The sequence below is a fragment of the Chrysemys picta genome, chromosome 10 (genome assembly GCF_011386835.1).
Source record: "Chrysemys picta bellii isolate R12L10 chromosome 10, ASM1138683v2, whole genome shotgun sequence".
NCBI classification, from domain to species: Eukaryota; Metazoa; Chordata; order Testudines; family Emydidae; genus Chrysemys; species Chrysemys picta.
Window position 1 is genome coordinate 26174781 of NC_088800.1, and position 23993 is coordinate 26198773.

At 41.1% G+C, this 23993-nt stretch overlaps 1 protein-coding gene across 18 annotated transcripts in view; it reads left to right on the plus strand.

Annotated features, from left to right (window-relative positions):
- Positions 1-23993, plus strand: part of TCF12 (transcription factor 12) — a 304994-nt gene that overhangs the window by 113446 nt on the left and 167555 nt on the right. For 11 of the 18 annotated variants that reach the window (XM_042853881.2, XM_042853883.2, XM_065559479.1 and 8 more), the window contains one exon: positions 3903-3976. In XM_042853881.2, coding sequence (XP_042709815.1) covers positions 3903-3976 — 74 coding nt within the window. Of the gene's footprint in view, positions 1-3902; positions 3977-8362; positions 8432-23993 lie in introns of all 18 variants that reach the window. The other 7 variants (XM_042853875.2, XM_042853876.2, XM_005309393.5 and 4 more) reach the window with 1 other exon arrangement.

A 23993-nucleotide genomic window follows, 5' to 3' on the forward strand; every position in this document is an offset into this window, starting at 1 on the left:
TTTATCTGCAAAAACAAAGGATGTTAGAAAGACATCTAAACTATTTGTTTCCGTAAAAAATGAATACAAATATTAAAATATATGGAGATTTACCTATCTCATAGAACTGGAAGGGACCCCGAAAGGTCATTGAGTCTAGCCCCCTGCCTTCACTAGCAGGACCAAGTACTGATTTTTGCCCCAGATCCCTAAGTGGCCCCCTCAAGGATTGAGCTCACAACCCTGGGTTTAGCAGGCCAATGCTCAAACCACAGAGCTATCCCTCCCCCGCAGGGGATAATAGTAGAGTGATCAGTGGGTCAGCTGTATTAACAAAGAGCTCTTTGCTTATCTTCATAAGACTTTCACCAGACATTACGCTCTGGTCCAGTTGTGAGCTCTGAATACAGCTGTGAGGACAGTAGTATTACAGTCTGCTATTACTTCTGCATCATTGCACCCATCCCCTCTTTGACCACTTCTTGTTAATCTCTCACATATGGACTACATGCAAGGACCATCACTCAAAGAAGAGATGGAGGCTACTTACCAGTAACAAAAATGAGAAGTCCGTGGCACCTTAAAGACTAACAGATTTATTTGGGCGTAAGCTTTCATGGGTAAAAACCCCCTTTTCTTCAGATGCAGACTAACACGGCTACCTCTCTGATACTTGTTACCAGTAACAGGAGGTTTTTTGAGATGTGTGGTCCCTATCTGTATTCCACCTTCTGTCCCCTCTGCTACAGATTCTTTCAACTGCAGGAAGAATGGGAAACGGGAGAGGGGTTGGCCTGCACCACCTTTTAGGAGGAGAGCTCATGAAGGCCAGTGGACGCTGCTTGCAAAAAATCCTAGACTCAGGAACATGGTGTGCATGCATATCCCATGTGTGAATACAGATAGGGACCATTAATCTCAAAGACCCTCCAGTTACAGGTAAGTACCCTTTTTTCTGGGAAGTCCTTCTGTTTATGGGTTTTGAACTTCATCTTTCTCCCCTCCCAACATTTTATCAGTTTGTGAAAGAAACAGTTTAGTTCCATCTTAGTAGAAAAGTAGTGGAATGAAAATATGAGAGCACTTTTTCATATATGCCCTGATTCAGCAAAGCCCTTAAAGGTGTGCTTAAGTTTCATTGAGTTGAATTTTGAAGTCAAAAGGACTTAAGCACATGGTTTGCTGAGGACGTCCGTAGATCTTAAGACTATATTTATAGAATTATCATCTATTGATATGTTTTGACAATTATGTATTTTTCTTATGTTACTAAATCCTAGATTTGATAAATACCTATTTTCACACTCTGTTTTGAAACCAAGGCACTAGAAGCCATGTTATAATAATACTTGCATTACTACAGCTATTGTTCCTGGCAGAAAGGAGTCATTTGTGCCAAAAGATTACTTTTGCCTTTGTCAGTGCCAGCCGTGACTTTTTGTTCAGTTCCTGGATCAATTACAATAAAACTACTACAGGGCTGTCAGCTGCAAAATGCGGCAAACTCACAGAAATGGCTAGCTCTGTAAAGTGTTTTTGCATTTCTAAAGAGCACTTTCTCACCCTGTAGGTCTTTCTTGCGCTACACCATGGGGATCCAACACTTTTTAGCTGATGGCACTGTAATATAATTAACCATTCAGTATAAAATGTTTTCTGCATGCTGTCTTTTAAGGAGCTATAGTTAAAATATTGTTGCAGCAATACATTCTTTAGGGAAACAGTGATTAGAGCACTGTATCACCCCTAGTTCCCTACAGTTCAAGTTATGTATTCTGTGCCTCCTTCCTTAGTGTCTCATGCTTTTATTTTGCAGTTAGGCCAGTTTGTGGACTGTAATATATATGAATGTTTGTTCTCTAGTTGTAATGTTTGTAATGGTTCATCGTTATGGAATTCAATGCTCTGGGTAGCAGTATGTGTGAAGTAACCATGCACTTGGTGCTATATGTAGTGAGGTTTTGCAGTGCTGTAATTAAAAACTATATGCTGTACATCAAATCTTACCTGAGAGGTCTGATTGGGAGGAAGGAGGAAAGGAATATCACTGCTATTTTTGAAGCTTAGGGTGTGTCTACATTATGCGCTGGATTGACTGGCAGCGATCAATCCAGCGGGGGTCAATTTATCGCATCTAGTCTAGATGTGATAAATCGACTGCCGAGCACTCTCCTGTCGACTCCGGTACTCCACCGGAGCGAGAAGCGTAGGGGGAGTCGACGCGGGAGCGTCAGCCGTCGACTTACCACAGTGAAGCACCGCGGTAAGTAGATCTAAGTACATCGACTTCAGCTACGTTATTCACATAGCTGAAGTTGCATAACTTAGATCGATTCTCCTCCCAACCCCCTATCCCCGCAGTGTAGACCAAGCCTTAGATGGCGAGAGGCATGCAATATAGAATAGAAATTGCTAGTCTTCTGTGCAATTCTATCTGTACAGGTAAATGCACAGAATTAACTGTTGGGATAATAATTTCATGCAGCAGTTTATCAGCTGGCTTTAGAGGTACATACTGGTGCTCCAATAGTGAAATGTATCAGTTTTGCATGATCAGATTGTTGAAGCAGTTCATATTTCAAATGGAAGAAACAAATTTTCCTAAAATCCATTTGTCTTTCTCTGGCAGGGGGAATCATATGTTGGGAAATGTTTGTTTGTAATCTTGCAGTTTGTTTTATTATTAGCTGTTAAGAGTGGGTTTTTTTTTTAAATTCAATGGTTAAGTGTGTATGAGGAGTAATTCTAATATGAATACACTTGTTCACAAAGTAATAGTGGTTAAATATTTAACTTTCCAGCTAAAACTATAGTAGGTTAAATCTCCCCATCTCCTCCTCCCCTGCCTTATTTTTTGTTAATTCAATGTGGTAACTTGGATTTGCATTCCAGACTCCAAAGGAGCTGTTACAGAACTGGAAGAGTTGGCATATTCGGGTTTTTTCTATATTTAACACTTAACATTTAAAAAAAAAACGTTGCTAATTTTTCTATGTTAAAATAATAGTCTCACTTATGGTGAAAGAGCCTGAGTTAAGGTAGAAATTTTTGCCATCTCTGCAATACACAAACAAAGTATGAGAACAAAGAGCAGGTAACCTTAAAAATCATACAGTAATCAAACAGTTAAGAATGTTGTTTGTATGTTTAAGTGAATCTGTCCATTTAGCCATTTTTTCCCTCAGGAAGTTCCTCCATATTCCAATTGGAGTTTTAAGGACCCTTTCACAAGTTGATCTTAGCCTACTTTAATTGTACCCATTGGAGCTGGACATTGGTGCTCCTTAACTGAACATAAATGTCAGTACTGAGGGATATGAATACCTCTGCTGAGCATTCTCTCCATATAGCATTGTCAGTTACTGCTATTTAGGTAACAAGAGACCAGAGCTGTAAATAATACTTGACACTTCACTAAATCAGATCACTCAGGAAATCTTTAGCTAACTAACCTCTCAACACCTTTGTGTGGTAGGTATTATCCCTATTTTACAAATTGTGAAAAATCGAGGCAAATGTATTGTCACTTGTTGAAAGCCACATAGTAATTAAGTGGTGCCGCCAGGGTCAGGATCCAAGAGTCTCTTGTCCTTTTGTCATGCTTAGTACACCAGACTGTGCTGCCTTTCTGTGTTGAACCTGGATCACTTGTACTAAGCCCCACAAATGGCCATCTAGTACTTTACACTCACTTTTCACCAGCTACAGTAGTTTGAATCTGGGTTTTCTTTTGCAGCTTACCTTATTAATCAGACAGCAAGGCAATAGTTTGTTGTTTGCTAGTTTAATACAGTTATGTTTCTAGAAATACTATTTTAGGCTACATGTAGAAGAATGATACAAGCTATTGCACAAGAGAATATTACACTACCTTTCCATCTTAGCATTTTATGATACACATGAATTTTTCTTTTTGTTGTTAGGTATGGATGAACGAACAGGAGCTACATCTTGGGGAACAAGTGGTCAACCAAGTCCCTCATACGAGCCTTCAAGGGTAAGGTTTCCAGTCGACTCTAAGGAGGTTTGGGAATGGTCAACAAAAGGTGGCATTATTGAGCAAGAACGTCTGATGTGGCAGTATTTGCGAGGGATATATCCCTTCAAACATTTATATTAGTGTCTTGTGGTGATATGTTCTGGTGACTTCACACATAACACTAATAGTATTAGTTGGTACTTGTATAGTGCTCTACAGTACAGAAATAAATAATGTGTTTCATTTTCAAAGTATTTTGTAGGCCTGGTGTACGCCAAAGAGTTAGGTTGATGTAAGGCGGCTTATGTCGACCTAACTATGGCAGTGTACACGCTACAGCCTTGCTCCTGCCGATGTAAGTCCCCTACTACACCGACATCATAATCCCACCTCCAAGAGAGGAATGGGGCTTTTGTCGGTGTAGTTAGGGCGATGCAGTGTCCATGTAGAGTAGACACTGCAGGTTACTTATATTGGCAGTTGACTGTTATTCTTGTAAATTTTACAGCTCCATGATGGAGCCTTAAAATTGACAAGAAAGCTGCTCATGGTTTGGGCTGTTACCCTGGGATGGGTGGGGGGTTCCAGCTAGAGCCTGTCTTCCCCCTGGGCTGCTGACTCCTTGCTCGGAGCCAGGCTTCCCCTGGGAACCTGGCTCCCTGCTCCCAGCTGGGCTGCTGCCTGTGGTCCCCGTTCCCAGTCGGGTTGCTGCCTGGGCTCCCCCCTTCAAGTTGGGCTGCGCCTGCCCAGCTCCCCACTCCCCACCAGGAGCACCAGTGCTGTCTGGTCTCCTGGCTCCCCGCTAGAGTGGAGTCCTCAACTGTCCAGACACTCTTCCTTAGTCCCTTTACATTTAAACCAGAGGAGAGGGATAGGCTCTGAGATTACCAATATGTTTCAGCGTGTAAAGTTAAAAACAGCATCCCAGATTTCACCTGGAATGGAACTAGGTGCAGTTCCTGGAGCACAGATGTAACATGTTCTGTACGAGAGAAACTGATTTGCAAGTGAAGAACAGCTGAAGTTTCTGGGTGATTTTAAGATATAGGCCAGAGTTACAGATGGAATTGGTGCTGGAGGCAGGATTAGAACTCAGGAGTTGTAGCTTCCAGTCATGTGCTCAGGGTACGAGACCAGGTATGTCTCAAGTAAAGAAATGATACCTTAAAAATAAAACAGAGAGACTTGTAGCATTCCTTTTGCAAATTTCAGGCAGAAAAAAACTGCTCTCAGATTTAGACTTATACAGCGAGGGAAAACAACTGACTTGCCTTCACAAAGGATATATCTATCCTACAAAAGTTATGTCGATGTACAGCCACTGCAGTAACTAAATTGCTTCTGCACACTATGCTCCTGATGTCGGCGCTGCGCATCCTTAGTAGGAGCGCTTGCATTGATTGAACTGTCAGTGTGGGGCATTGTGGGATGGCTTCTGAAAGCCAGCAACACTCTATGTAAGCAGCGCAGTGTCTACAACTGACGCTGCGTCAACATAACTACGTTGATATATGCGCTACGCCCCTCATGGAGGTGGAGTTATTAACTCGAGGTAAAGGATGAGTTACATCAGCGGGAGCAACATTTTCGTGTAGATGCTTACAGAGTTAGGTTGATGTAAACTGCCTTGCAGTGACCTAGTTCTGTAGTGTAGACCTGGGCAAAGTCTGAGGTAGTTTTACACAGGACTTAACATGATAAATTTCCACCTCATTTCTGCAATGTGGAAATTGTACAACGTGTTGGAAGTGTTTGTATGGCAGTATTTAAATAGTTTGTAACTTTAAGGCATGAAGTCCAGCCCTTTGTTTAGTTGACCTTACAGTCGTTTCTGCATTTGAAATGGCATTACATGTGTAGTCCTGTGTTGATATTTTTGTTCTAAATGTCTTGAACACATTGATAATTATGGATGAGAAACTTGTATATGGATATTAATCATTGAAAAGCTGAATTACCCCACTCGGATTTGAGCTTATGCTTCTTAAGTTCTGTATCCTACATTGATCGCCTGTGTGTGCATTTGTAGGGTCACATTTATATGAATTCTTGTTATTCCAATAATATGAAGTTGGAAATTTGTTTTTAGAGGTTAGAGATAAAGCAGATAATTAAAAAATTAAAACCATTATACCTTGGCAAAACTGCGGGTGCACATGAGTTACACACCCAAATTGGAAAGTAGAGACATTGATGATGTCATGGTATGCTTGAAGCTAGCAGGAGGACAAAAGATTAATTCTTTTGTTGCTCTTAAGGCTATGAAAGAACCATGAATGTAAGCCTGGCTTGAATGTATGGAAAATCTTAAGAAAAATGGGGGTGGAGGGTCAGAGGCTAAATATTGGTAAACAAATTGCCAATCAACAGTAACCTTTGATTTAGAATAGTAGGATAATACCTCCTGCTCCCTCCAATAACTTATGTCAAATTCTGCACTCTTACTCACGTTAAATAGTGCTTTACCATGGGAGGGTTCTCGCTGAAATAATTTAGCCTATTCAAAGATAATATTGAGCCTGGGTAAAGGTGGCAGAATTTGGTCTAAATCCTTATTTTACTATTCCTCTCATACTGGTAAATACTTCATATTGTCATATGCCAATAATTTATGATATGTCATTGTGGATTTGTTAAGTAGCACCATGAACATCTTGGAAAAAGAAAAATCTGGGTTGCGCATGTGCTCATGCAAATCTTGGGTGAATTTTGGGTGAATAAACTAGAATTGCATGTACCAGTTGTTTCTAAGTGTGTTCATACTTTAAGGTCAATATGGTGTAAATTATATTCACTCAAAACTTATTAAATACGATGCTTCGATCAAAACAGGTTTTAAATTGTAGAGAGCTCTGACATGCATGGTAATTTCAGTAATTTATTTTAGCATAATTTGTGAACATAAATGCTTACATATTCAGTCTTGTAGGACAGGCTTGTGTGGTTTAATTAGGCTTGGAAGGATTGGATTTTTATCTGTAAACGTTGATAAACATTGATTTCACTGTATACATACAAACTAATGAAAAATATTTCCATTGATGATGATCAAAATTTATAGATAGGCAAAGTAAGAAAAGTCTGCTTTGAGGACTTATTAAAGTCAAAATCCAGTGATTTAAACTTTTCAATTAGGCTTGTTACAAATGGACTGGTAGAAACTGGTATGATTTGTTGATCTAAGGATTTTTACTTTGTATAGTTTGACATGTGATGTTGACCATTTGAGATTAAATCGTTTATAAAGTTTAACTTTTTGAATCTCGACATCTACTGTCATTAAGTAATTGTATGACCCCTAAGCCCCATAATTTCACACCACTGTGAAAATTTAAGTAGATACAAATCCAAAAAAAGTTTTAAAAATTGGTATCTGTCAAAAATATACAAAAATGAAAATCAAATTCTGCCAAGCCCACAGAGGCAGAGCAAATGTTGTGCACATCAGATGTCTACCTTGGTTTATGCTGCTAATTAGGTGCCCAAATTAGAAAGTTCAAAAGGTGTAGTGAATGCAGTTTGGTCCATTATGTCCATTATTTCATTGTATGTAAGAAAATATTTAAGAGGGAAAAGTTTTCTGTACATCTTTGTGTGAAATGTTAAATGAGGTGTCGCTGGTCATGTTGTCTGCTAAATATATCTATCTACTTTGTAAATAAAGTCTTAATTTATATTAAAGGAAAACTCTGTTGTTGTTTTCTCAAAAAATCAATAACTTTTAGAAACTGTCTATTTAATAGTGCTATAATGGCTAATAAATATAAATGTAGAACTTATTCCATGGTGGCCATATGTTTCTGCAAAAAATAGGACAGGGAGAAACTCCATTCTGCATTGAAATCAATGGGAAAGCAGGGACTTAACAGAGCGAGTTTAAAGAATATATATATTTATTTATAAATTTGTGTCTGTATCTTGTGTATATGGTTGGTGGTGGGTGGTTATTGTTTTTTTGCTTTTGTTTGTATTTAAAGTTTTGTTTCAGCTTGTGAGTCTCTGTTTTGCTATTGGTTGATGTCCAAGAATTGCACATGAGGATAACATGACTTCCTCTCCATACCCTAACAAGATCAGAGGACAACTCGGCCTCCAGGATGTGAGGAAAACTTGATCCGAGTGCGCTGATCTAGGTTATGGGAATGAAAATCAAACTGTTTTTTAGGGAGCAGGCATAAAGGTAGAGGTTATTTGCTTTTCTCAGAGGTTCCTAGATCTTGTCTGGTGATAAGCTAAAGAAATAATACACATTTAAAAGAAAACAGAACTAAACTCCCCTGTCTCTATTTTAATATATTGAAAGTTGCCTAACATAAGACTTCAGAGTCCAGTGTTCTTCCCATTGATTTCAATACAGAATGTTCAGTCTTGTCCTAATTGTTCTTACTACTTGCCTGTTTACAGGAAAATGGCAGTCTCCATGGAAAAAGCTCAGACATCTCCACAGCCATAGAAAAGTTGAAACCTCAAGAGGTACTGCTTAATTTGTTTCTAATTTGAGTGTGTGATTTATCTACTTGTAGCCTAATGCGGGAGTTCTCCTTTAAAAGACGGACTACATTGACTTAAATGTTTGACTCTAAATCAGTGACAGAATATGGCTGGGATTTTCAAAAGTGCCTAGAGAATTTAGGAACCCAACTCCCATTGAAAATGAAATGAAATTCAGTGGGAGTCAGGCACTTAACTCCCTTAGGCCCCTTAGAAAATCCCAGCCTACATATTTAGCTGTAAACCTTAACAAATAAGCTTGAAAACGTATGTTTGACAGTCACTTCATTACACGTATTTCACGTCCCATCACTTAGCTTACATTTGTGAGGCTTTCTGGGAATGTTGACTACCATCCTAGCAAAGCAAATTAGGGAGCACTTTTCTACATGGCTTTCTGTACAGTATTACTTTGATAATCTCAGATCTGGATGTAGAAAGAGGCACAAATCAAGATGGGCAACTTTTGTGTACAAACTACACTGTGTATGATTGTCAGTCCTGTCATAGATGTAAATTTCTCATTTAAAAAGGGGTGCTTAAAATGACAATGTGTTGGACCTGTGAATGTTTATATGAAATCCTGTACCTTGACACCCATAAATCTGACACAATGAACTGTGGCCACCAGTTTAGATTGCTCCTTATCTGAAGACGATGATAAACTGGGTTTTTCATTGTAAATACTTATGGGAAGAATCATCAGAAAGGTTGATTTGGGCATGAAGACTTTCTCTTTTACAAGAATGGATCAGAAATGGGAATTAGTGGGTCCAGTGGAACTCTGCAAAATCTTGAAACCTGCCCTTTCAGCTGATTAGACTGAAGTCATATTTACTATGCTGTGTCCACCTTTCTTCCTGTTGTGATTACGTGCTTTCCTGTGAATCCTAGGTCATATGAAAAGGGACAAGTATAGCGATGTTTGGACATTGGATAGGTGCCCCAATGCTGATTAGCATACATATGGTCCTCCCTTAAAGAGTAACATACAGTTAACGATGGTTTTTTTGTGTTTTGTTTTTTTGTCCACTTGGATTCGTGACCCTTTGCATTAGCACTGTAGCAGCCTCATGGACATCTGTTATAGAAAGATGTAAAGATGCTCTTTGAAAGTCTTGCTAAAAACCCTTAGACACTAATTCTGCTGTACTTAACTGACAGATATGTCAACTGAATCCAGTGAGATTTTGGCCCATAGCTCTCAGGAGTTTTTCTTCCAGTAATGATATGCCTCCCAACCTCCAACATTTCCACTTTCTTTGTGAATTGTCCATTGTAGAAGAAAACTCATAACTTGGGAACAAATTGGTATAATCTCTTTGTCTTGGATAAACATTCTTTTAATTAAAGGTTATTCTACTTCTACTATAGTCTTTACTGCACTTTGGATAATGGTGGCTTTAATTTTTGTGAATTAAACACCTGTGTGTTTGAGGCTTTATTTTCTTTGTTTTGGTTTTGTTCTAACAATGCCCTTTTAATAAAAGGAGCGACTTAGTTCTGCATCTGTTCAGATGTCTCTCTCCAAAGGAAGAAAATTTAAAAATGCTAAAATCAGCCATTTCTTCCCCTAGTAGGCTTCCTTAGGATTTAACAGCCAAAAACCTAGGCCATAATTTAACTATTGTATTTTCTTCCTGGCATCTAAGTTGCAAGTGTTTGTGTGCAGTTCTGGCGTATGTAATAAAATAAATATTGGATCTGCCTTCCTTTGCATCTAGGAACAATTGTTTCCATGTACATATATACATTCACCGTAGCTGTCTCTTCTAAATACACAGTCATGTAAAAGTACCTGAAACCAGAGTTGGACTGATACATTAGATTTAGACAGTACTCTAGCATCAACAGATTGTACAGCTTAACTATCCTTAAGTCTAAAATAGCTGAACATATATTTTAGAGGCCAAATGGGATATAGTTTGGGTCCATCCAACTTCACTTTTTACACCAATAGTAGATTTTAATTTGGTAAGAAATCAAAAACCGTATCAAGAAAAAACAGCAAGTTTTGAAATAGTGTTTTATACCTCTTAACCTCAGGTACAAAACGAGAGAGGAAGCTGTTAAATAGCAAAGCAAGACAAGAGGGGCACAGAAATCCAGTAAGTGTTATCAAGTCTATTGTGTTTGTGTCCTTTTTGTCCTTTGTTTCTTGCTGTTTATATGCTTCCTCTAGTTTATAATTCTGTACCTGAGATGATGATCTGGTGTGAAATTCTGTTTTAAAAAACAAACAAAACTTCCTGCACTAAAGGGTCAGGAGGCTTTTCCAAATATAACATTACATGTGTTTATGTGACTAATTTGTTATATGCCCAACATTTTCTAAAAAATGAGTGCCAAAATTTAGGCTCCAAACACCATATGTAGGTATCTATGGTAGGGCATTCCTTTTTAAAATATCTTGGATAAACTAGAATATTAATAAATGTATCTCGTAGTTTTTTTTCAACGTTTTCCAAGCTTCGTTTAAAGGCTATAGTAGTTAATTATTCAATTCAATTTGTAGGTTGCATAGGGATATAATTTCCTAGAGTGTTGAGAGAAGCATTGAAATCTGTTTCCAACAATAAAACATAGTTCTTTGTGCATGATACTTGGGAAAAAGCCAAATAAACAAACATTGTCCTATTTAATATAGTAGAGTGATGCTCATTTTAGGAAATTTTAATGTACAATTGTGTATTTGGGATAACTAGATTCAGTGGTTCACTAATTAAATCCATACAACTTCAGTGTAATTCTTGACTTAGAAACCAGGGGAATCTGTGACCATTCCAAAATTGAGTACTACTTCAATTAATAATTGTCTGAATTCATTCTCCAAAGCTCTTAAACATAGAGGCTGCATAGGTTTCTAGTCCTGTGTTTCCTCCCTGAGAAGCCGCTTACCTGTTTCAACATAGTATCTAGTAACATCAACCAAACATTTTAAGTTAGTGTTCTTTTACTTTTGGAGGATGTATATAGAAACTTTCTTGGCTTTACCCATCATTCCCTGAAATCTAGGGGGGTGATAATACTTAACTTTCAAACCAGCATGCTGTACAATGTTGGCTAATTAATACTCATACCAATGTGAAGGAGGGTAAATATTCTTATTTTGGGAGACTGAGCAATTGAAAGGTGGTGACTTGCCCATCCCTATCAGGATTAGAGCTTGGCGGTACCTAGCTCCTTGTCTCTTGCCCTAGCCTTTAAGTAACTTCTGTTGTGTATGTGACTTATTAAGCTGAAAGAAACTAAGAATTGGACAGCTCAAAAGTCCAGTAAAACAAGAGAGATGGGTTAGAATTCCTGTGTCTCACTCCTCAATATGCTGGCAGCTGCAGAGTTCGCATGCCTCCGATAGGGAGAGAAGAAGATATTTTCTTCCTGTCACTCCAATGCAGCTCTTGATGTCTGAGTTGAACTCAGTCCAGCCTTGCTGCTTAGAGTTGTAGCGGTAGTAGACAAATGTAAATCGTATGGAGAAAGTGGACCAAAGGCCAAGTTTGTCTTCTGCTATGTGGGTGCAGTTCAGTTACCTATCATGATTTCAAACTGCATAGCAGGTTTGTGGAGCAAGTGGTATTATACCAAGGAAAGACAGAATACCAAATAATAGAGCCAGACAATAGTGATACTGGATTGAAAAGGCTGGGTGTTGACAAGGTGAACAAAAACTGGGTGAAAAGTAGGGTTTTTCAGTTGTCTTTGGTTATAAGGGAGAAGTTTATACAATGTTTATTTATGAAGTAGTACAGTCATTCTCAACCTTATGTGTACCAAAATCCTATGTAACATCAGGAAAAAAGTTTCCTGTCTTCTCCACTTCTAACTAGCCATAAAAAATGGTAGTGTTCACAATCTCTAGGCTGAGAACCATGTGTGACTAATTCTATACTGAATTGTAAACAATTAATCTTGCTGTCTTCTGGTGGAATTACTTTAAATACTGTGTGTAGCTTTTAGATTGTAAGTGTCATGCACAATTTGAATCATTGTCTTTAAACCTGACTATCTGGATTCTTAATCTGCAGCCATTTATAATGGTGATAACCATTCTCTAATATTTACTTGAGGTTGTTGTGTCAACTGTGGATTTGTAAGGTGTGAGCTATGCTGGACCAATATGTCTTGCTCCTCTCTTTCACTGTAATGACTATCTTAAATCTGATTTTTTGTCATCTTGTTGAAACATGTCAGCATTGTTTTCAAATGGACACTGATTATAACACTGTCATCCCCATGTCCATCCATTTCCAGTTTGGTTGGTTTTTGCACTTGAGAAAGTGAGTGTTCTGTTACCCATATTAAATATTTACTAACCATTACTGTGAGACTCTTCGAATGTTTCACATTCCCTTAAAATTCATAACCTGAGGTGTTAGTGTTGGTTCTTTGGTGCAGTATGAGATCACTGGGTTTTTTCCACCTTGGGCAATTGGAGCTGAGGCATATCATCAATATAGTGCGGTTGATCTCCAGGGCAAAGAGGAAGGTGACATACTTACAGCAGAAGCCTCTCTTTTTCTTGTTGTTTTTAATAATAAACAGCATTAGTGTCAGTCATGGAGGAAACTGCTCGAGGATGGGAATTGTGCTTTGTAGCTTGAACTGGTCTTTAATGTTTGTTAATTGTGAATGAAAATTTAGACCCATTACAATAGTATTGTTAGAATGAAAATATACACAAAGCAGAGTGGATAAAAATCAATGATTGTTTTTAAAAAATAAAAACAATCTGACTTTTTTTCATTTAAATCGGATTTTTTTGATAAAATGCTTTTTGAGGAAAAAACCTAGCTAAAGATAGTTTTAATTAAGATACAGGGGTTTCTGTATAGATTATTTAGGTTAATCTTTCTATCTACCCAATGTGACTCAGTGCTATGTTTAGAAGATACCATCAGAGATCCTTAGTTTTGTAGTTCTCAAACTGTGGATTTGTGTCTCCAGAGATAACATGCTTGTTAACAGCAAAAAAAAGTTTTTAAATAAATAAATAATATATAGAGGTGAGAAATAACAGACCTCAATCCTATTGTCCTCTGCAAATTTGTGTACACAGTCAATCCCTTACCTCTCTCTAAAAGTGCAAAGTTTCAAAAAATTCAATGAATAGAAGATTGTTGGGTGTGGATTAGATCTGGACAAAGAGAAGAAGTCTGGAGAGAAATGTGAGAAGGGAGGGACAGGCAGTAGAAACAAAAGTGAAACCGTTTGAGCAGCATATTCCAGAAGTCTTGAGGTCTTTTTGAGTGTAGCCTTCATTGATTTGAGATCTACCATACCATTCTCTCACTAAAAGGGGAATACCTATGACAGTAGGGTTACCATACGTCCGGATTTTCCCGGACATGTCCGGCTTTTGGGGGCTCAAATCCCCGTCCGGGGGGAAATCCCCAAAAGCCGGGCATGTCCGGGAAAATCGGGAGGTCAGCCGGGCCGGCGGGGAGCCGGGCCGGCGGGGAGCCGGTCAGCTGGGCCGGCGGGGAGCCGGGCCCGCGGGGCTGGGAGCCAGGGGGTGCGCCGGGCCGCCGGGGGCCGGCAGTGCTGGGCGGGCCAGGGGTGGTCAGCCGGGGCCGCGCCTGGGCCGCGCCTCCTCCCCCCACACCTCCCTTACCTGCTTCAGGCTTCCCGCGAATCAAATATTCGCGGGAAGCAGGGGAGGGGGCGGAGACTTTGGGGAGGGGGCGGGGTTGGGCGGGGGTGTGGGCGGGGGTGTGGGCGGGGCTGGGGGCGGGGCCGGGGGCTGTGGAGTGTCCTCCATTTGGAGGCACAAAATATGGTAACCCTATATGACAGCAGGCTGTAAAAGAGACCCAATTTGGGTCTCATCTATCTTAGAATTGTGAAGAATATGTATTAAGGTTATAACAACCAAAAAGAACGCACTTTTATGTAGAAATCCCTGATTAAATCAAGTCTTCCTGACTGGTGATTTAAATCAAAGGTTCTTTACATGTACTGACACAAAGGTTCTTTACATGTACTGTATCTTTCTGTATGTTCTAGAACTTTAATGGAAATTTCATATTTTTCAGGAGTTATCTACAATACCTGTGTTACAGTTCCAGGGTGAGCTGCACCTTAGACCCCACTGTCTCTCTGTGGACATTCTAAGTGGCTGGCCCCCACTGTAATACTTTGTGTGGAATACTGCACTTCACCTCTGCTCAAAGACTAGGTCTCCAGGTTACAGTACTGTTGTTTACCAACTGTGTCCTCAGTATGTCCAACTGGATTTTAGTCCCCGCTGAAGACTTCCCTTTGGGAGCCTGTGATCAGCATGCAAGTACAGTGACTGAGAACAGCTTGTTCAGAACAAAATATATTTTATTTATCCTTTTTGAACATAAACACTAAGGCCTGGCCTACAACTAAAACGTAGGTTGACCTAGCTACATCGCTCAAAGCTGTGAAAAATTTCAGGCCCTACATGACATAGTTAGGTCAACTTAACTCCCAGTATAGATGCAGCTAAGTCAACAGAAGAATCCATTCTTCCTGTTGGCCTACCAAATTCCTTTCTAGGGGGTGAATTAAAGGGGTTAAAACAACAAAATGCCTGTCCATATACTATCTTATCTAAATCTTGGCCTTTCCTTGCAAGTTTAAATAGGCTGCCCTTGTCCCAGGACTGCCCCAAGGATTGGGTCTGGATAAGGCAGATTGCACTCATGCAGGCCCTGCTTCTCAGTCTAACCATGCCATGTCCCTCCCATGAGTTCATAGGCTGTCTTTCATCCATTTCACAGTCCCCTTCATTCTGGGATATCTGAACCTGGTCAGTCCAGTTTATGCATGTCTCTAGACTTCCAGTGGTGGATTTACTGTGTAGTCCATTTGTGCACCAGCAATTGAATTAGTCATTTCCTGGTTCCTGGGTAGGTGAGGAGAGTTCCAGGTGGACTGGAATTAGCTCTTTAGGGTATGTCTACACTACCAATGCTACAGTGGCACAGCTGCAGCTACAGCGCTGTGACATAGACTCTTAATACAGTGATGGAAGGGGGTTTTCTGTTGGTGTAGTAAATTCACCCCCTAGAAAGGAATTTGGTAGGCCAACAGAAGAATGGATTCTTCCATTGACTTAGCTGCGTCTACACTGGGGGTTAAGTTGACCTAGGTCGCGTAGGGCCTGAAATTTTTCACAGCTTTGAGCGATGTAGCTAGGTCAACCTACATTTTAGTTGTAGGCCAGGCCTTAGTGTTTCATAGAGCCAGTCATACCATAGTAATCAAACAGAGATACACACAATGTTTATGTAAATTGTATAGGTATCTCCCATGTTCTTCACAGCCGGAAAAGATAGTCTTTGCTACTTGTGTTAATGCACTGTTTTTTTCAGTCTACAGATATACTGATTGAAACAGAAGCAGAAGTGTGAACTCTGCCATTCATTGTAATGGAATGTTAACGTCAGAGCTTAGCTGTGATCATTTAAATGCTAACACTATATTAAACAAGTAGCCAAAAAGCAAACACTCAGCTTGAATCATTGAAGCTCAGTTATGAGGCACAGCTGGGTTGGATTTTGGTTTGTCTCCCAGGTCCTATATAGGAGGGGTCGGGGGGGGAGGGGGAGACGACAGAACTGGACCTCAGCTGTTCGCTCTAGTTTAGAGTATTTGAGGAAAATAAAAGGCTGCACTATAATTTATTTGACCTACAATAACAATTATAGCTGAGCGGTGATAGTAAGTAAGTGAGGGACCAATGTGTGTATGTACTTTGTGCAAACTACTTCGTAGTTATCTACTGAGGAGAATGGAGAAGACTGAGACAATGAAGTGAAACTTATGACTTTGCTCTTCAAAAAGAAATTTTGCTGCCTTCAGTGAGTTTAGGACAAAAGAATGTAATTTTCTGCCCAGTATTCTGTTCTGAAAGAGCATAACTTGGGACAATACAAGGTTTGCTTTTTGAAGTGGAGAACAGGTGGGAGTAAAGGCTGGTGGGGGTATGGAGTGGGAATACTTGAACCACTGTTTTTGTTTTATTCTCTCTCTCCCCTCCCACCCCCCTTTTTTAAACAGACTTGGATTGCCCTGTTGTTAGTCAAGTTTGTGTAACTTGCTATGGATTACTTAATTCAGATTGCCAGCAGATGGGCAGAATTAAGTTTGTCTAAATTTTAAAGGTGAAATCCTGACCCTGTTGAAGTTTATAGCTTAATTTCGAGGATTTCACCCAAAATATCAAGGGTAACATTTTCAGAAGCACAAGTCCCATTTTCAAAAGTGACTGTCAATGGGACTTAGGCTCCTAAGACTTGGTGTACACACACAAGTTTTACCAACATAAACATGTTGGTTAGGGCATGACTCTTTAATATTTACCAATTAAGATATGTCAGTAAAAACTCTAGTGTAGATGCAGTTATACCTGTATAACTGTGCTTATAAGCTATACGGATATAAGCAGTTAGACATTTTTGAAAATCTTACCCTAAGACATTTAAGATCAGGTTTTGTGTAAGCAGATGGTAAAATAGAAGAACATAATAGACAGACATAGCAAGGGAAGTGCAACTTGTAGTAGATATTTGCACAGGTTAATTTTACACATGCTAGCCAGCATGCTACCATGATAGTGGTATTTGTAGGCTCTATAATGCACTAGCATTGATTTTATTATTACTAAATTATTTTTCTTATTGACAGCAGTAACTAGAGACCCCCCAGCAAGGTTGGGAACCCATTTTACTAGGAACCATACAAACATGTATATTAAGAAACAATTCAAGCAGTTTACAATTTTAATTTAAGATGAGACGTAACAGGCAGATGAAATCACAGTGCAGCTGTTGGTTGGTTTGTTTTACTTATGAACCTCATTCAGAGAATCGGACAGAACTTGGCAGTAGAAGGATGAAAATTATTAAAAGCAAATAAAATGTTAGACCTTCCAACCTTGGGAGTGTGCCTTAAACTGCTTTACTTCATTTTTTTTCTGACTGTATTTATGCCAGATAGACTCAGGAAGGTTACCATGGTTTATAAACATTTGTTGCATGTGGCATAAGAAGAACCATGGAGTCAGGAAGTGATATGAGAAGGTGGAATTTCCAAAGAAAATGAAGTCATAGAAGAAATAAGCAAATTAGACGCATAGCATCTGAAAATGAGTTCATTTGGTTTGCAGTTCAAAATAGTTGAGAGTTCTGGAATAAAGTTTCTGCTTGGATCAAGGCACAGGAAAATGCCCAAGATGCCTGTTAAAGGGATTTGTGCTCATTATTAAAGTGAAGCACTGATATTAAGCTGAATTTTTAAGTAACATTGGTGTGATTTTTGGTAGCTATAGTTTGTGAATTCTGGTATGTTGTTGATGTGAGGTATTATTTTATGGTTGTTATGCTGCTCTTTGTTCAGTTTAGTTAGCTGTGACTCCTTTGCACTGGCACATGCATTTAGGGTGACCAGACAGCAAGTATGAAAAATCGGGACAGAGGTGGGGGTAATAGATGCCTATATAAGAAAAAGCCCCGAATATCAGGACTGTCCCTATAAAATCGGGACATCTGCTCAGCTGCATGCATTTATATGCAACAACTTATTTGTTTTAAGAGATGTCTTTTTCTCTGACTCACCAGCTGTTCCAATGTGTTAAAAGGTTGACTCTTTGATAGAAGCTTGTAGTCTATCTAAATACACCTCTACCTCGATATAACGCTGTCCTCAGGAGCCAAAAAATCTTCCTGCGTTATAGGTGAAACCGCGATATATTGAACTTGCTTTGATCCACCGGAGTGCGCAACCCCGTCCCCCTGGAGCACTGCTTTACCGCGTTATATCCAAATTTGTGTTATATCGGGCCGCGTTATATCGAGGTAGAGGTGTATTACTGATATGTGGATAAAGTCATTGTCTGACTATAGATAAAACAAGTCAAAGGAAAATCAAGGCCTTTGATTAATGTTTTATTCTTGTTACTCCCTGGTCTTTCTCAAGTCACATACCAGCAAGGCTAGCTGAAGACAGTTAAGCCCCCATTGTGTTCTGAACGGTTACTCACGTTGGCTTGGCAGTTATAAAGAAGGACTCTGTTTCTGTTGAAATTCAGGCTGCCTTGGGCACCAGATGCACAATAGCCCAACAAACAAAACTGCCTTGATCTCCAGTGGTTAGTGCCCCCAGACAGTGATAAATTTGGGACCACAGCCATGCTATAGGAACTCTAGAGATAATCTGACCAGTTTGAGTTGTCATTGTAGTAGAGGGATATTCATGAAATCACAGAGAGTAACATTCTTACTAGAACAGCAGTTTTACTTTGTGAATTGCTGAGTCTGTGCCACCACCTATCTTCTTAGGCCTTGGCTACACTTGTGAGTTGGAGCGCATTAAATCAGCCCCAGGCGCCCTAAGTCCTGAGGTGTCCACACTGGCAAGGCATGTAGTGTGCCCGGATTCCCGGCTGGAGCGCCCCTGGTAATCCACCTCCTTGAGAAGCATAAAGCTTGCTGTGCCCCGGCTGGAGCAGCGCGGTGCCAGTGTGGACACCCTGGTCTATTAATGCGCTCTGATCAGCTTCCATGAAGTGTCCCACAGTGCCTGTTTTAGCCACTCTGGTCATCATTTTGAACTCTACTGCCCTGCCCCTAGGTGATCAACCATCAGACCCACCCTTTAAATTCTCTGGGAATTTTGAAATTCCCCTTCCTGTTTGCTCAGCAAGGCGTGTAGTGCGCTCAGTGCATCTTTCCAGGTGACCATGCATCCACGCACCAGGCGATCCCCAGTATGGAGCAATGGCGAGGTGCTGGACCTCATCAGGGTTTGGTGGGAGGAAACTGTCCAGTCCCAGCTGCATTCCAGCCATAGGAATTATGATACCTACAGGCAGATATCAAGGGCCATGATAGAAAGGGGCCATGACCGGGATGCAGTGCAGGGTTAAAGTGAAGGAGCTGCGGAACGCCTACCACAAAGCGCGGGCAGAAAACCCACTGTTCCAGTGCTGCACCCACAACCTACCATTTCTACAAAGAGCTGGACGAGATGCTTGGGGGCGACCCCATCTCCACTCCGAAGAGCACCATGGACTCTTCAGAGGCCGTGGCAGCCCAGAGTGCAACAAGGCAGGAGGAGGAAAGTGGGAGCGAGGATGCTGAGGAGGAGGGGGGCCCAGAGCCAGAGGATGGCCCTGCATCCCTAGATGCATGCATCCAGGAGCTGTTTTCAAAGCCAGGAGGAAGGTAGCCAGTCACAGTGCTTGTGGAAGAACAAACAGCAGAGGAGGTGCCAGGTAAGTGGCTTTTATTTTGGGAAGGTGGTAGTTCAGTGCGGGCTCATGGGGTGAGGAGGGTTGCAGAAAGAAGGGTTAGGGCTGCATGCATGCCTAGATGCGGAATAGGGCATTGATGTGCTCTCTCACATCGGGGTAATCGGCCTCAGTGATCTCATTAAAGGTCTCATGCAGAAGCTGGGCAATCCACTTGCGCAGGTTCCTTGGCAGAGCTACTGTGCTCCTTGCCCCTGTAAAGCTAACACGTCCACGCCACTATGCTGTGAGGGGTCGGGGGACCGTTGCTGCACACAAGCAAGTGGCATAAAGGCCAGGGTGGAAGCCACATTGTAGTAGAAGACTTTCCCTTGGTTCCCAGGTCACCCTCAGCAACAAGATATCTTCCAGGATGAAGATAATGTATGGAAAATGTGGGGACAGTGTTCAGTATAGGGGTCCCCTGCAGCTATTGGCTCTCCCTAAGGCACAGAACCCCAGAGGACAGTACGGCCCTGAAACAATCAGTTCCCCCTTGTCCCTGTGGTTACTCACCATTTTGAGGCTCTTGTGGGTTGTGTGCGCTCACTTTGGGATGGGCACTTTCTGCTATTGTGTGCACTGTGCTTGTCTTCAAGTTTGGCTGAATCATTGCTCTGTCTAGTGTGGACAATGCTGCCTCTGTTAAATGTTGCATTTTGGCTTTACAGATGCAACCTTGAGATCCCAGCTGTCCTTGTTATCAACCGCCGAAAGGTTGCAAAGAATCAGGAAGCGTCCGCGAAGAAGCAAGGAGGACCTTCTGTATGACTTCATGCAGCAGTCCCTTATTGAAAATCAAAAAGTACAGGAGTGGCGGGAGACTGAAAGGAGGCTCCGCCAGGGGAATGCTGATGGCCGGCAACAAACCACGGAACGGCTCCTAAGCATTGTGGAGCAGCGCCAAGCGGATGTGATGCAGGCACTCATAGCACTGCAGACGGAGCAGATCCGCGCCTGCCCCCCCTGCAGCCCTTGTCCGAAAACTCTTTCCCTTGTGCCCCCATGTCACTGCCAACCCACTTTCCCCAACATCCGGTTTCTTATTGCCACCAGTTGTCTCCAACACTTGTAGCTTCACCACCCAGCCCTGCAAACTATGACCCTTACCCACTGCACTCAACCCCCATCACCATGAATTTTAGGCAGCCTGAAGTGCAGCACTCATTGCACGGCACTCCAGACAGGAAGGCTAAATAAGATAACAGGACATAAGCAAGTCTGTGATTGTCCCGTTCCCCACCCTGCCCCCTTCCCTCCTCCCACACAGCACAGGTGTGTTATGCCATGAGTCACAGTTCTTCTGAGCAGGATGTGATTAATGGCCCTGCACACTTGCATCAACACGATTCCAATGGTCGACTTTCCCCCTCTGAACTGGTTAGTGACTGATTGGTAGCTGTGTGGAGTTGCCAGCTTCCAGATTGCAATAGCCACGCATTTCTCCGCTGGCAGGGCATCTCTCAATCTTGTGTCCTGGTGCCGCAGGGTGGGGGCGAGCTCAGCACACAGTCCCATGAAAGAGGCTTTCCTCATCCAAAAGTTCTGCAGCCACTGCTCGTCATCCCAGACTTGCATAACGATGTGATCCCACCACTTAGTGCTTGTTTCCTGAGCCCAAAAGCGGCGTTCCACTGTCATGAGCATGTCTGTGAATGCCACAAGCAATCTCGTTTTGTATGCGTTGTGTGTAGACATCATCATCGGACTCCTCACTGTCACTTTGTAGCTTAAGGAGTAACTCGACTGCAATTCGTGATGTGCTGGCGAGACCCATCAGAATATTCCTCACAAGTTTGAGATCCATTCCTGCAGACCGAAAGGGAAGATAGAGCGCGCAGTACAAAAACTGGAAAGATGGCGCCAAATGTGGACTGAAGCACAGGGATTGCTGGGATGCGAAGTGATGCATCACGGGGCATTGGGACAAGACCCATGATGTCCCGCCCCCCCCCTCCGCTTCCCACAAGCCACAGCGTCAGAATGGGAAGAGGTGCTCTGTGGGATAGCTGCCCATAATGCACCGCTCCCAATGCCACTGCAGGTGCCACAAATGTGGCCACACCAGTGCGCTTGCAGCTGTCAGTGTGAACACAGGGCAGCACTTTCCCTGCTGAGATCTCCGAGGGTAGGTTCAACTCCCAGCACTCTACATCTGCAAGTGTAGCCATGCCCTTATTTAGTAATCTGAATTCTCAACCTACAACTATATTGCGTCTTAAGGTTTTGAGACACGTGACCGATTAAAACTCTTGCATATAGAACTTAACAGAATTTGTGTAAGCGAACAATGATATACAGATATTTAAAGGTACTGGGAATTCTAGACACAACTAGAGAAATATAAAGGACTACTATTTCGTGGGAAAATATCTGTTTTAATTTAAATCAATTTCCTTTTTACGTCTTTTATCATTTTTCTTGATTTCTTTTGCATACCATTTGTGAAACATTATCAAATCAGAATGGTAGCATTTTTACAGCACTCATGTTTGTAATGATGCCCTATCTGAGTCATCTGTGGGGGTTTGAACCACGGATTCCTGGGTCTTAAACCACAAACCTCCAGTATTTGAGCTGAAGCACCAGGACCAGTCACTAAGATTGTCTGAATATCTAATCTCAAAGGTGGTAGCAGGTTCAATAAACTTCTGTGCTTGGTCTAGCCAGCAGAGGGAGACAAAGCCATTTGGTGCAGGTTATATTCTGCACAGGTGTAAATAACTGTACAATATGCAATACAATGGAGAATCGGGCTCAATGAATATTAATTTTAATTTAGCTTAGGTAGACCAACTCCATCAGTGGTGTGTGGATGCATATGAACACATTTTGAAATAAACTTTTGAATGTCTAATGGCATTTAATATTTGGAAGAACCCTTTTAGAACAACTCAGAACTAATTAGGAATAACTACTGTAATAATATGATTATGAGGGTCTTGTAATCAGATGGTGGCTCATGATCAAAGGGAAACTAAGTCTAATGAATAAATAAGTATGTGAAATGAAATCTGAAGAATCACTTTTACTGAAGTACTGACAGGAGGAGAGTAAAAGACTTGCCATTCATGTAAATTCTCACCCCCAGTATAATTTTTTATCTTTCTCCCCCTGCCCCCGTCCCCCCCCCCCCCCCCTCCAAAATCCCTAAAAGTATTAGATTATAACACTAACTTTTGTTCTTTGGGGCAGTTAACCCTGGGTATTGGATAGGGATTTGTCGCTCTTATGCTGTGTAAGAGAACCCAAATTATGTTGACTCGTGAAATGAGTCTTGTTTTAGAGGTGTATTCTGCCTGCACCAAAGATGGAATACTTAAAGAGAAAAAAGACTTTTTAGGATTTCTTTTTTTTTTTAGGTTTCTGGAGCTGGCCTATGTTGCTGCTTTTTCTCTATCTGTAGTATATGGAATGTCTTTATTAATAATTTACTTATCAGGTTCTTCTCTCTTTTTTTTAAACTTATTTAAGTGCTGTCTTGTAAAATGGTTGTTGATTTCTATGAACTTGATATCAATTTTACTGGGATTTTTTTTTCAATGTCTGATCACAAGCTGACGAATTAAACAGTAAACTAAGCATCTTGGAGATTACTGCATAGACCATATATTATGTGTAAAATCTTTTGTTTCTTCATTTAATATGTTGTTTCATTTCAACACAAAAATAAACCACATGTGGTGACCTTAGCTACAAGCCACTCCATTTCCTGGGCAGCTGCTGCTACATGCTGCCTATCTGACAGACGGGGCTAGGTCATGGTTACCACAGGACACCCTTATGGTCATAACCAAGTTGTAAATGTCACTAAGATTCTTTCTGAATGTCTGTCACATGTGTATCACTGATTCTGAAGTAGATAAAATGAGCCAAAGATTCATTTGGGAGTTGGGACTCCCAGAAGATTACTTTTAAAGCAGAATAGCAGAAGGAGTTGTGACATGCATCCATAAGCAGTTGGAGTGATTTGACAGTTATTTAGCCCTCAGTTACTAGCCCTTTGGTTGAACTGACAGCACGCCTGCAAAGATAGTGAGGCCTGTTTCAGCCCCATTAATGTCGTCTTGAATGTGAGCCTGCAGTCTGGAAAATGATAAATGTTCAGTGATTGATGATTTTATAGTCCCAGGGGATTCTGGGTGGTTTCTGGTTGCTGTGAGCCTGAGCATTTTCCCCCCCCCTCCCCACCCCGCCTTACTTGGGCCTCTGCTTTAAGTTTGTGTAGCATTTAGTATGAGGAAATTTAAACAAATGAGTAGCCAGACACTTTAAGTTAAGCAA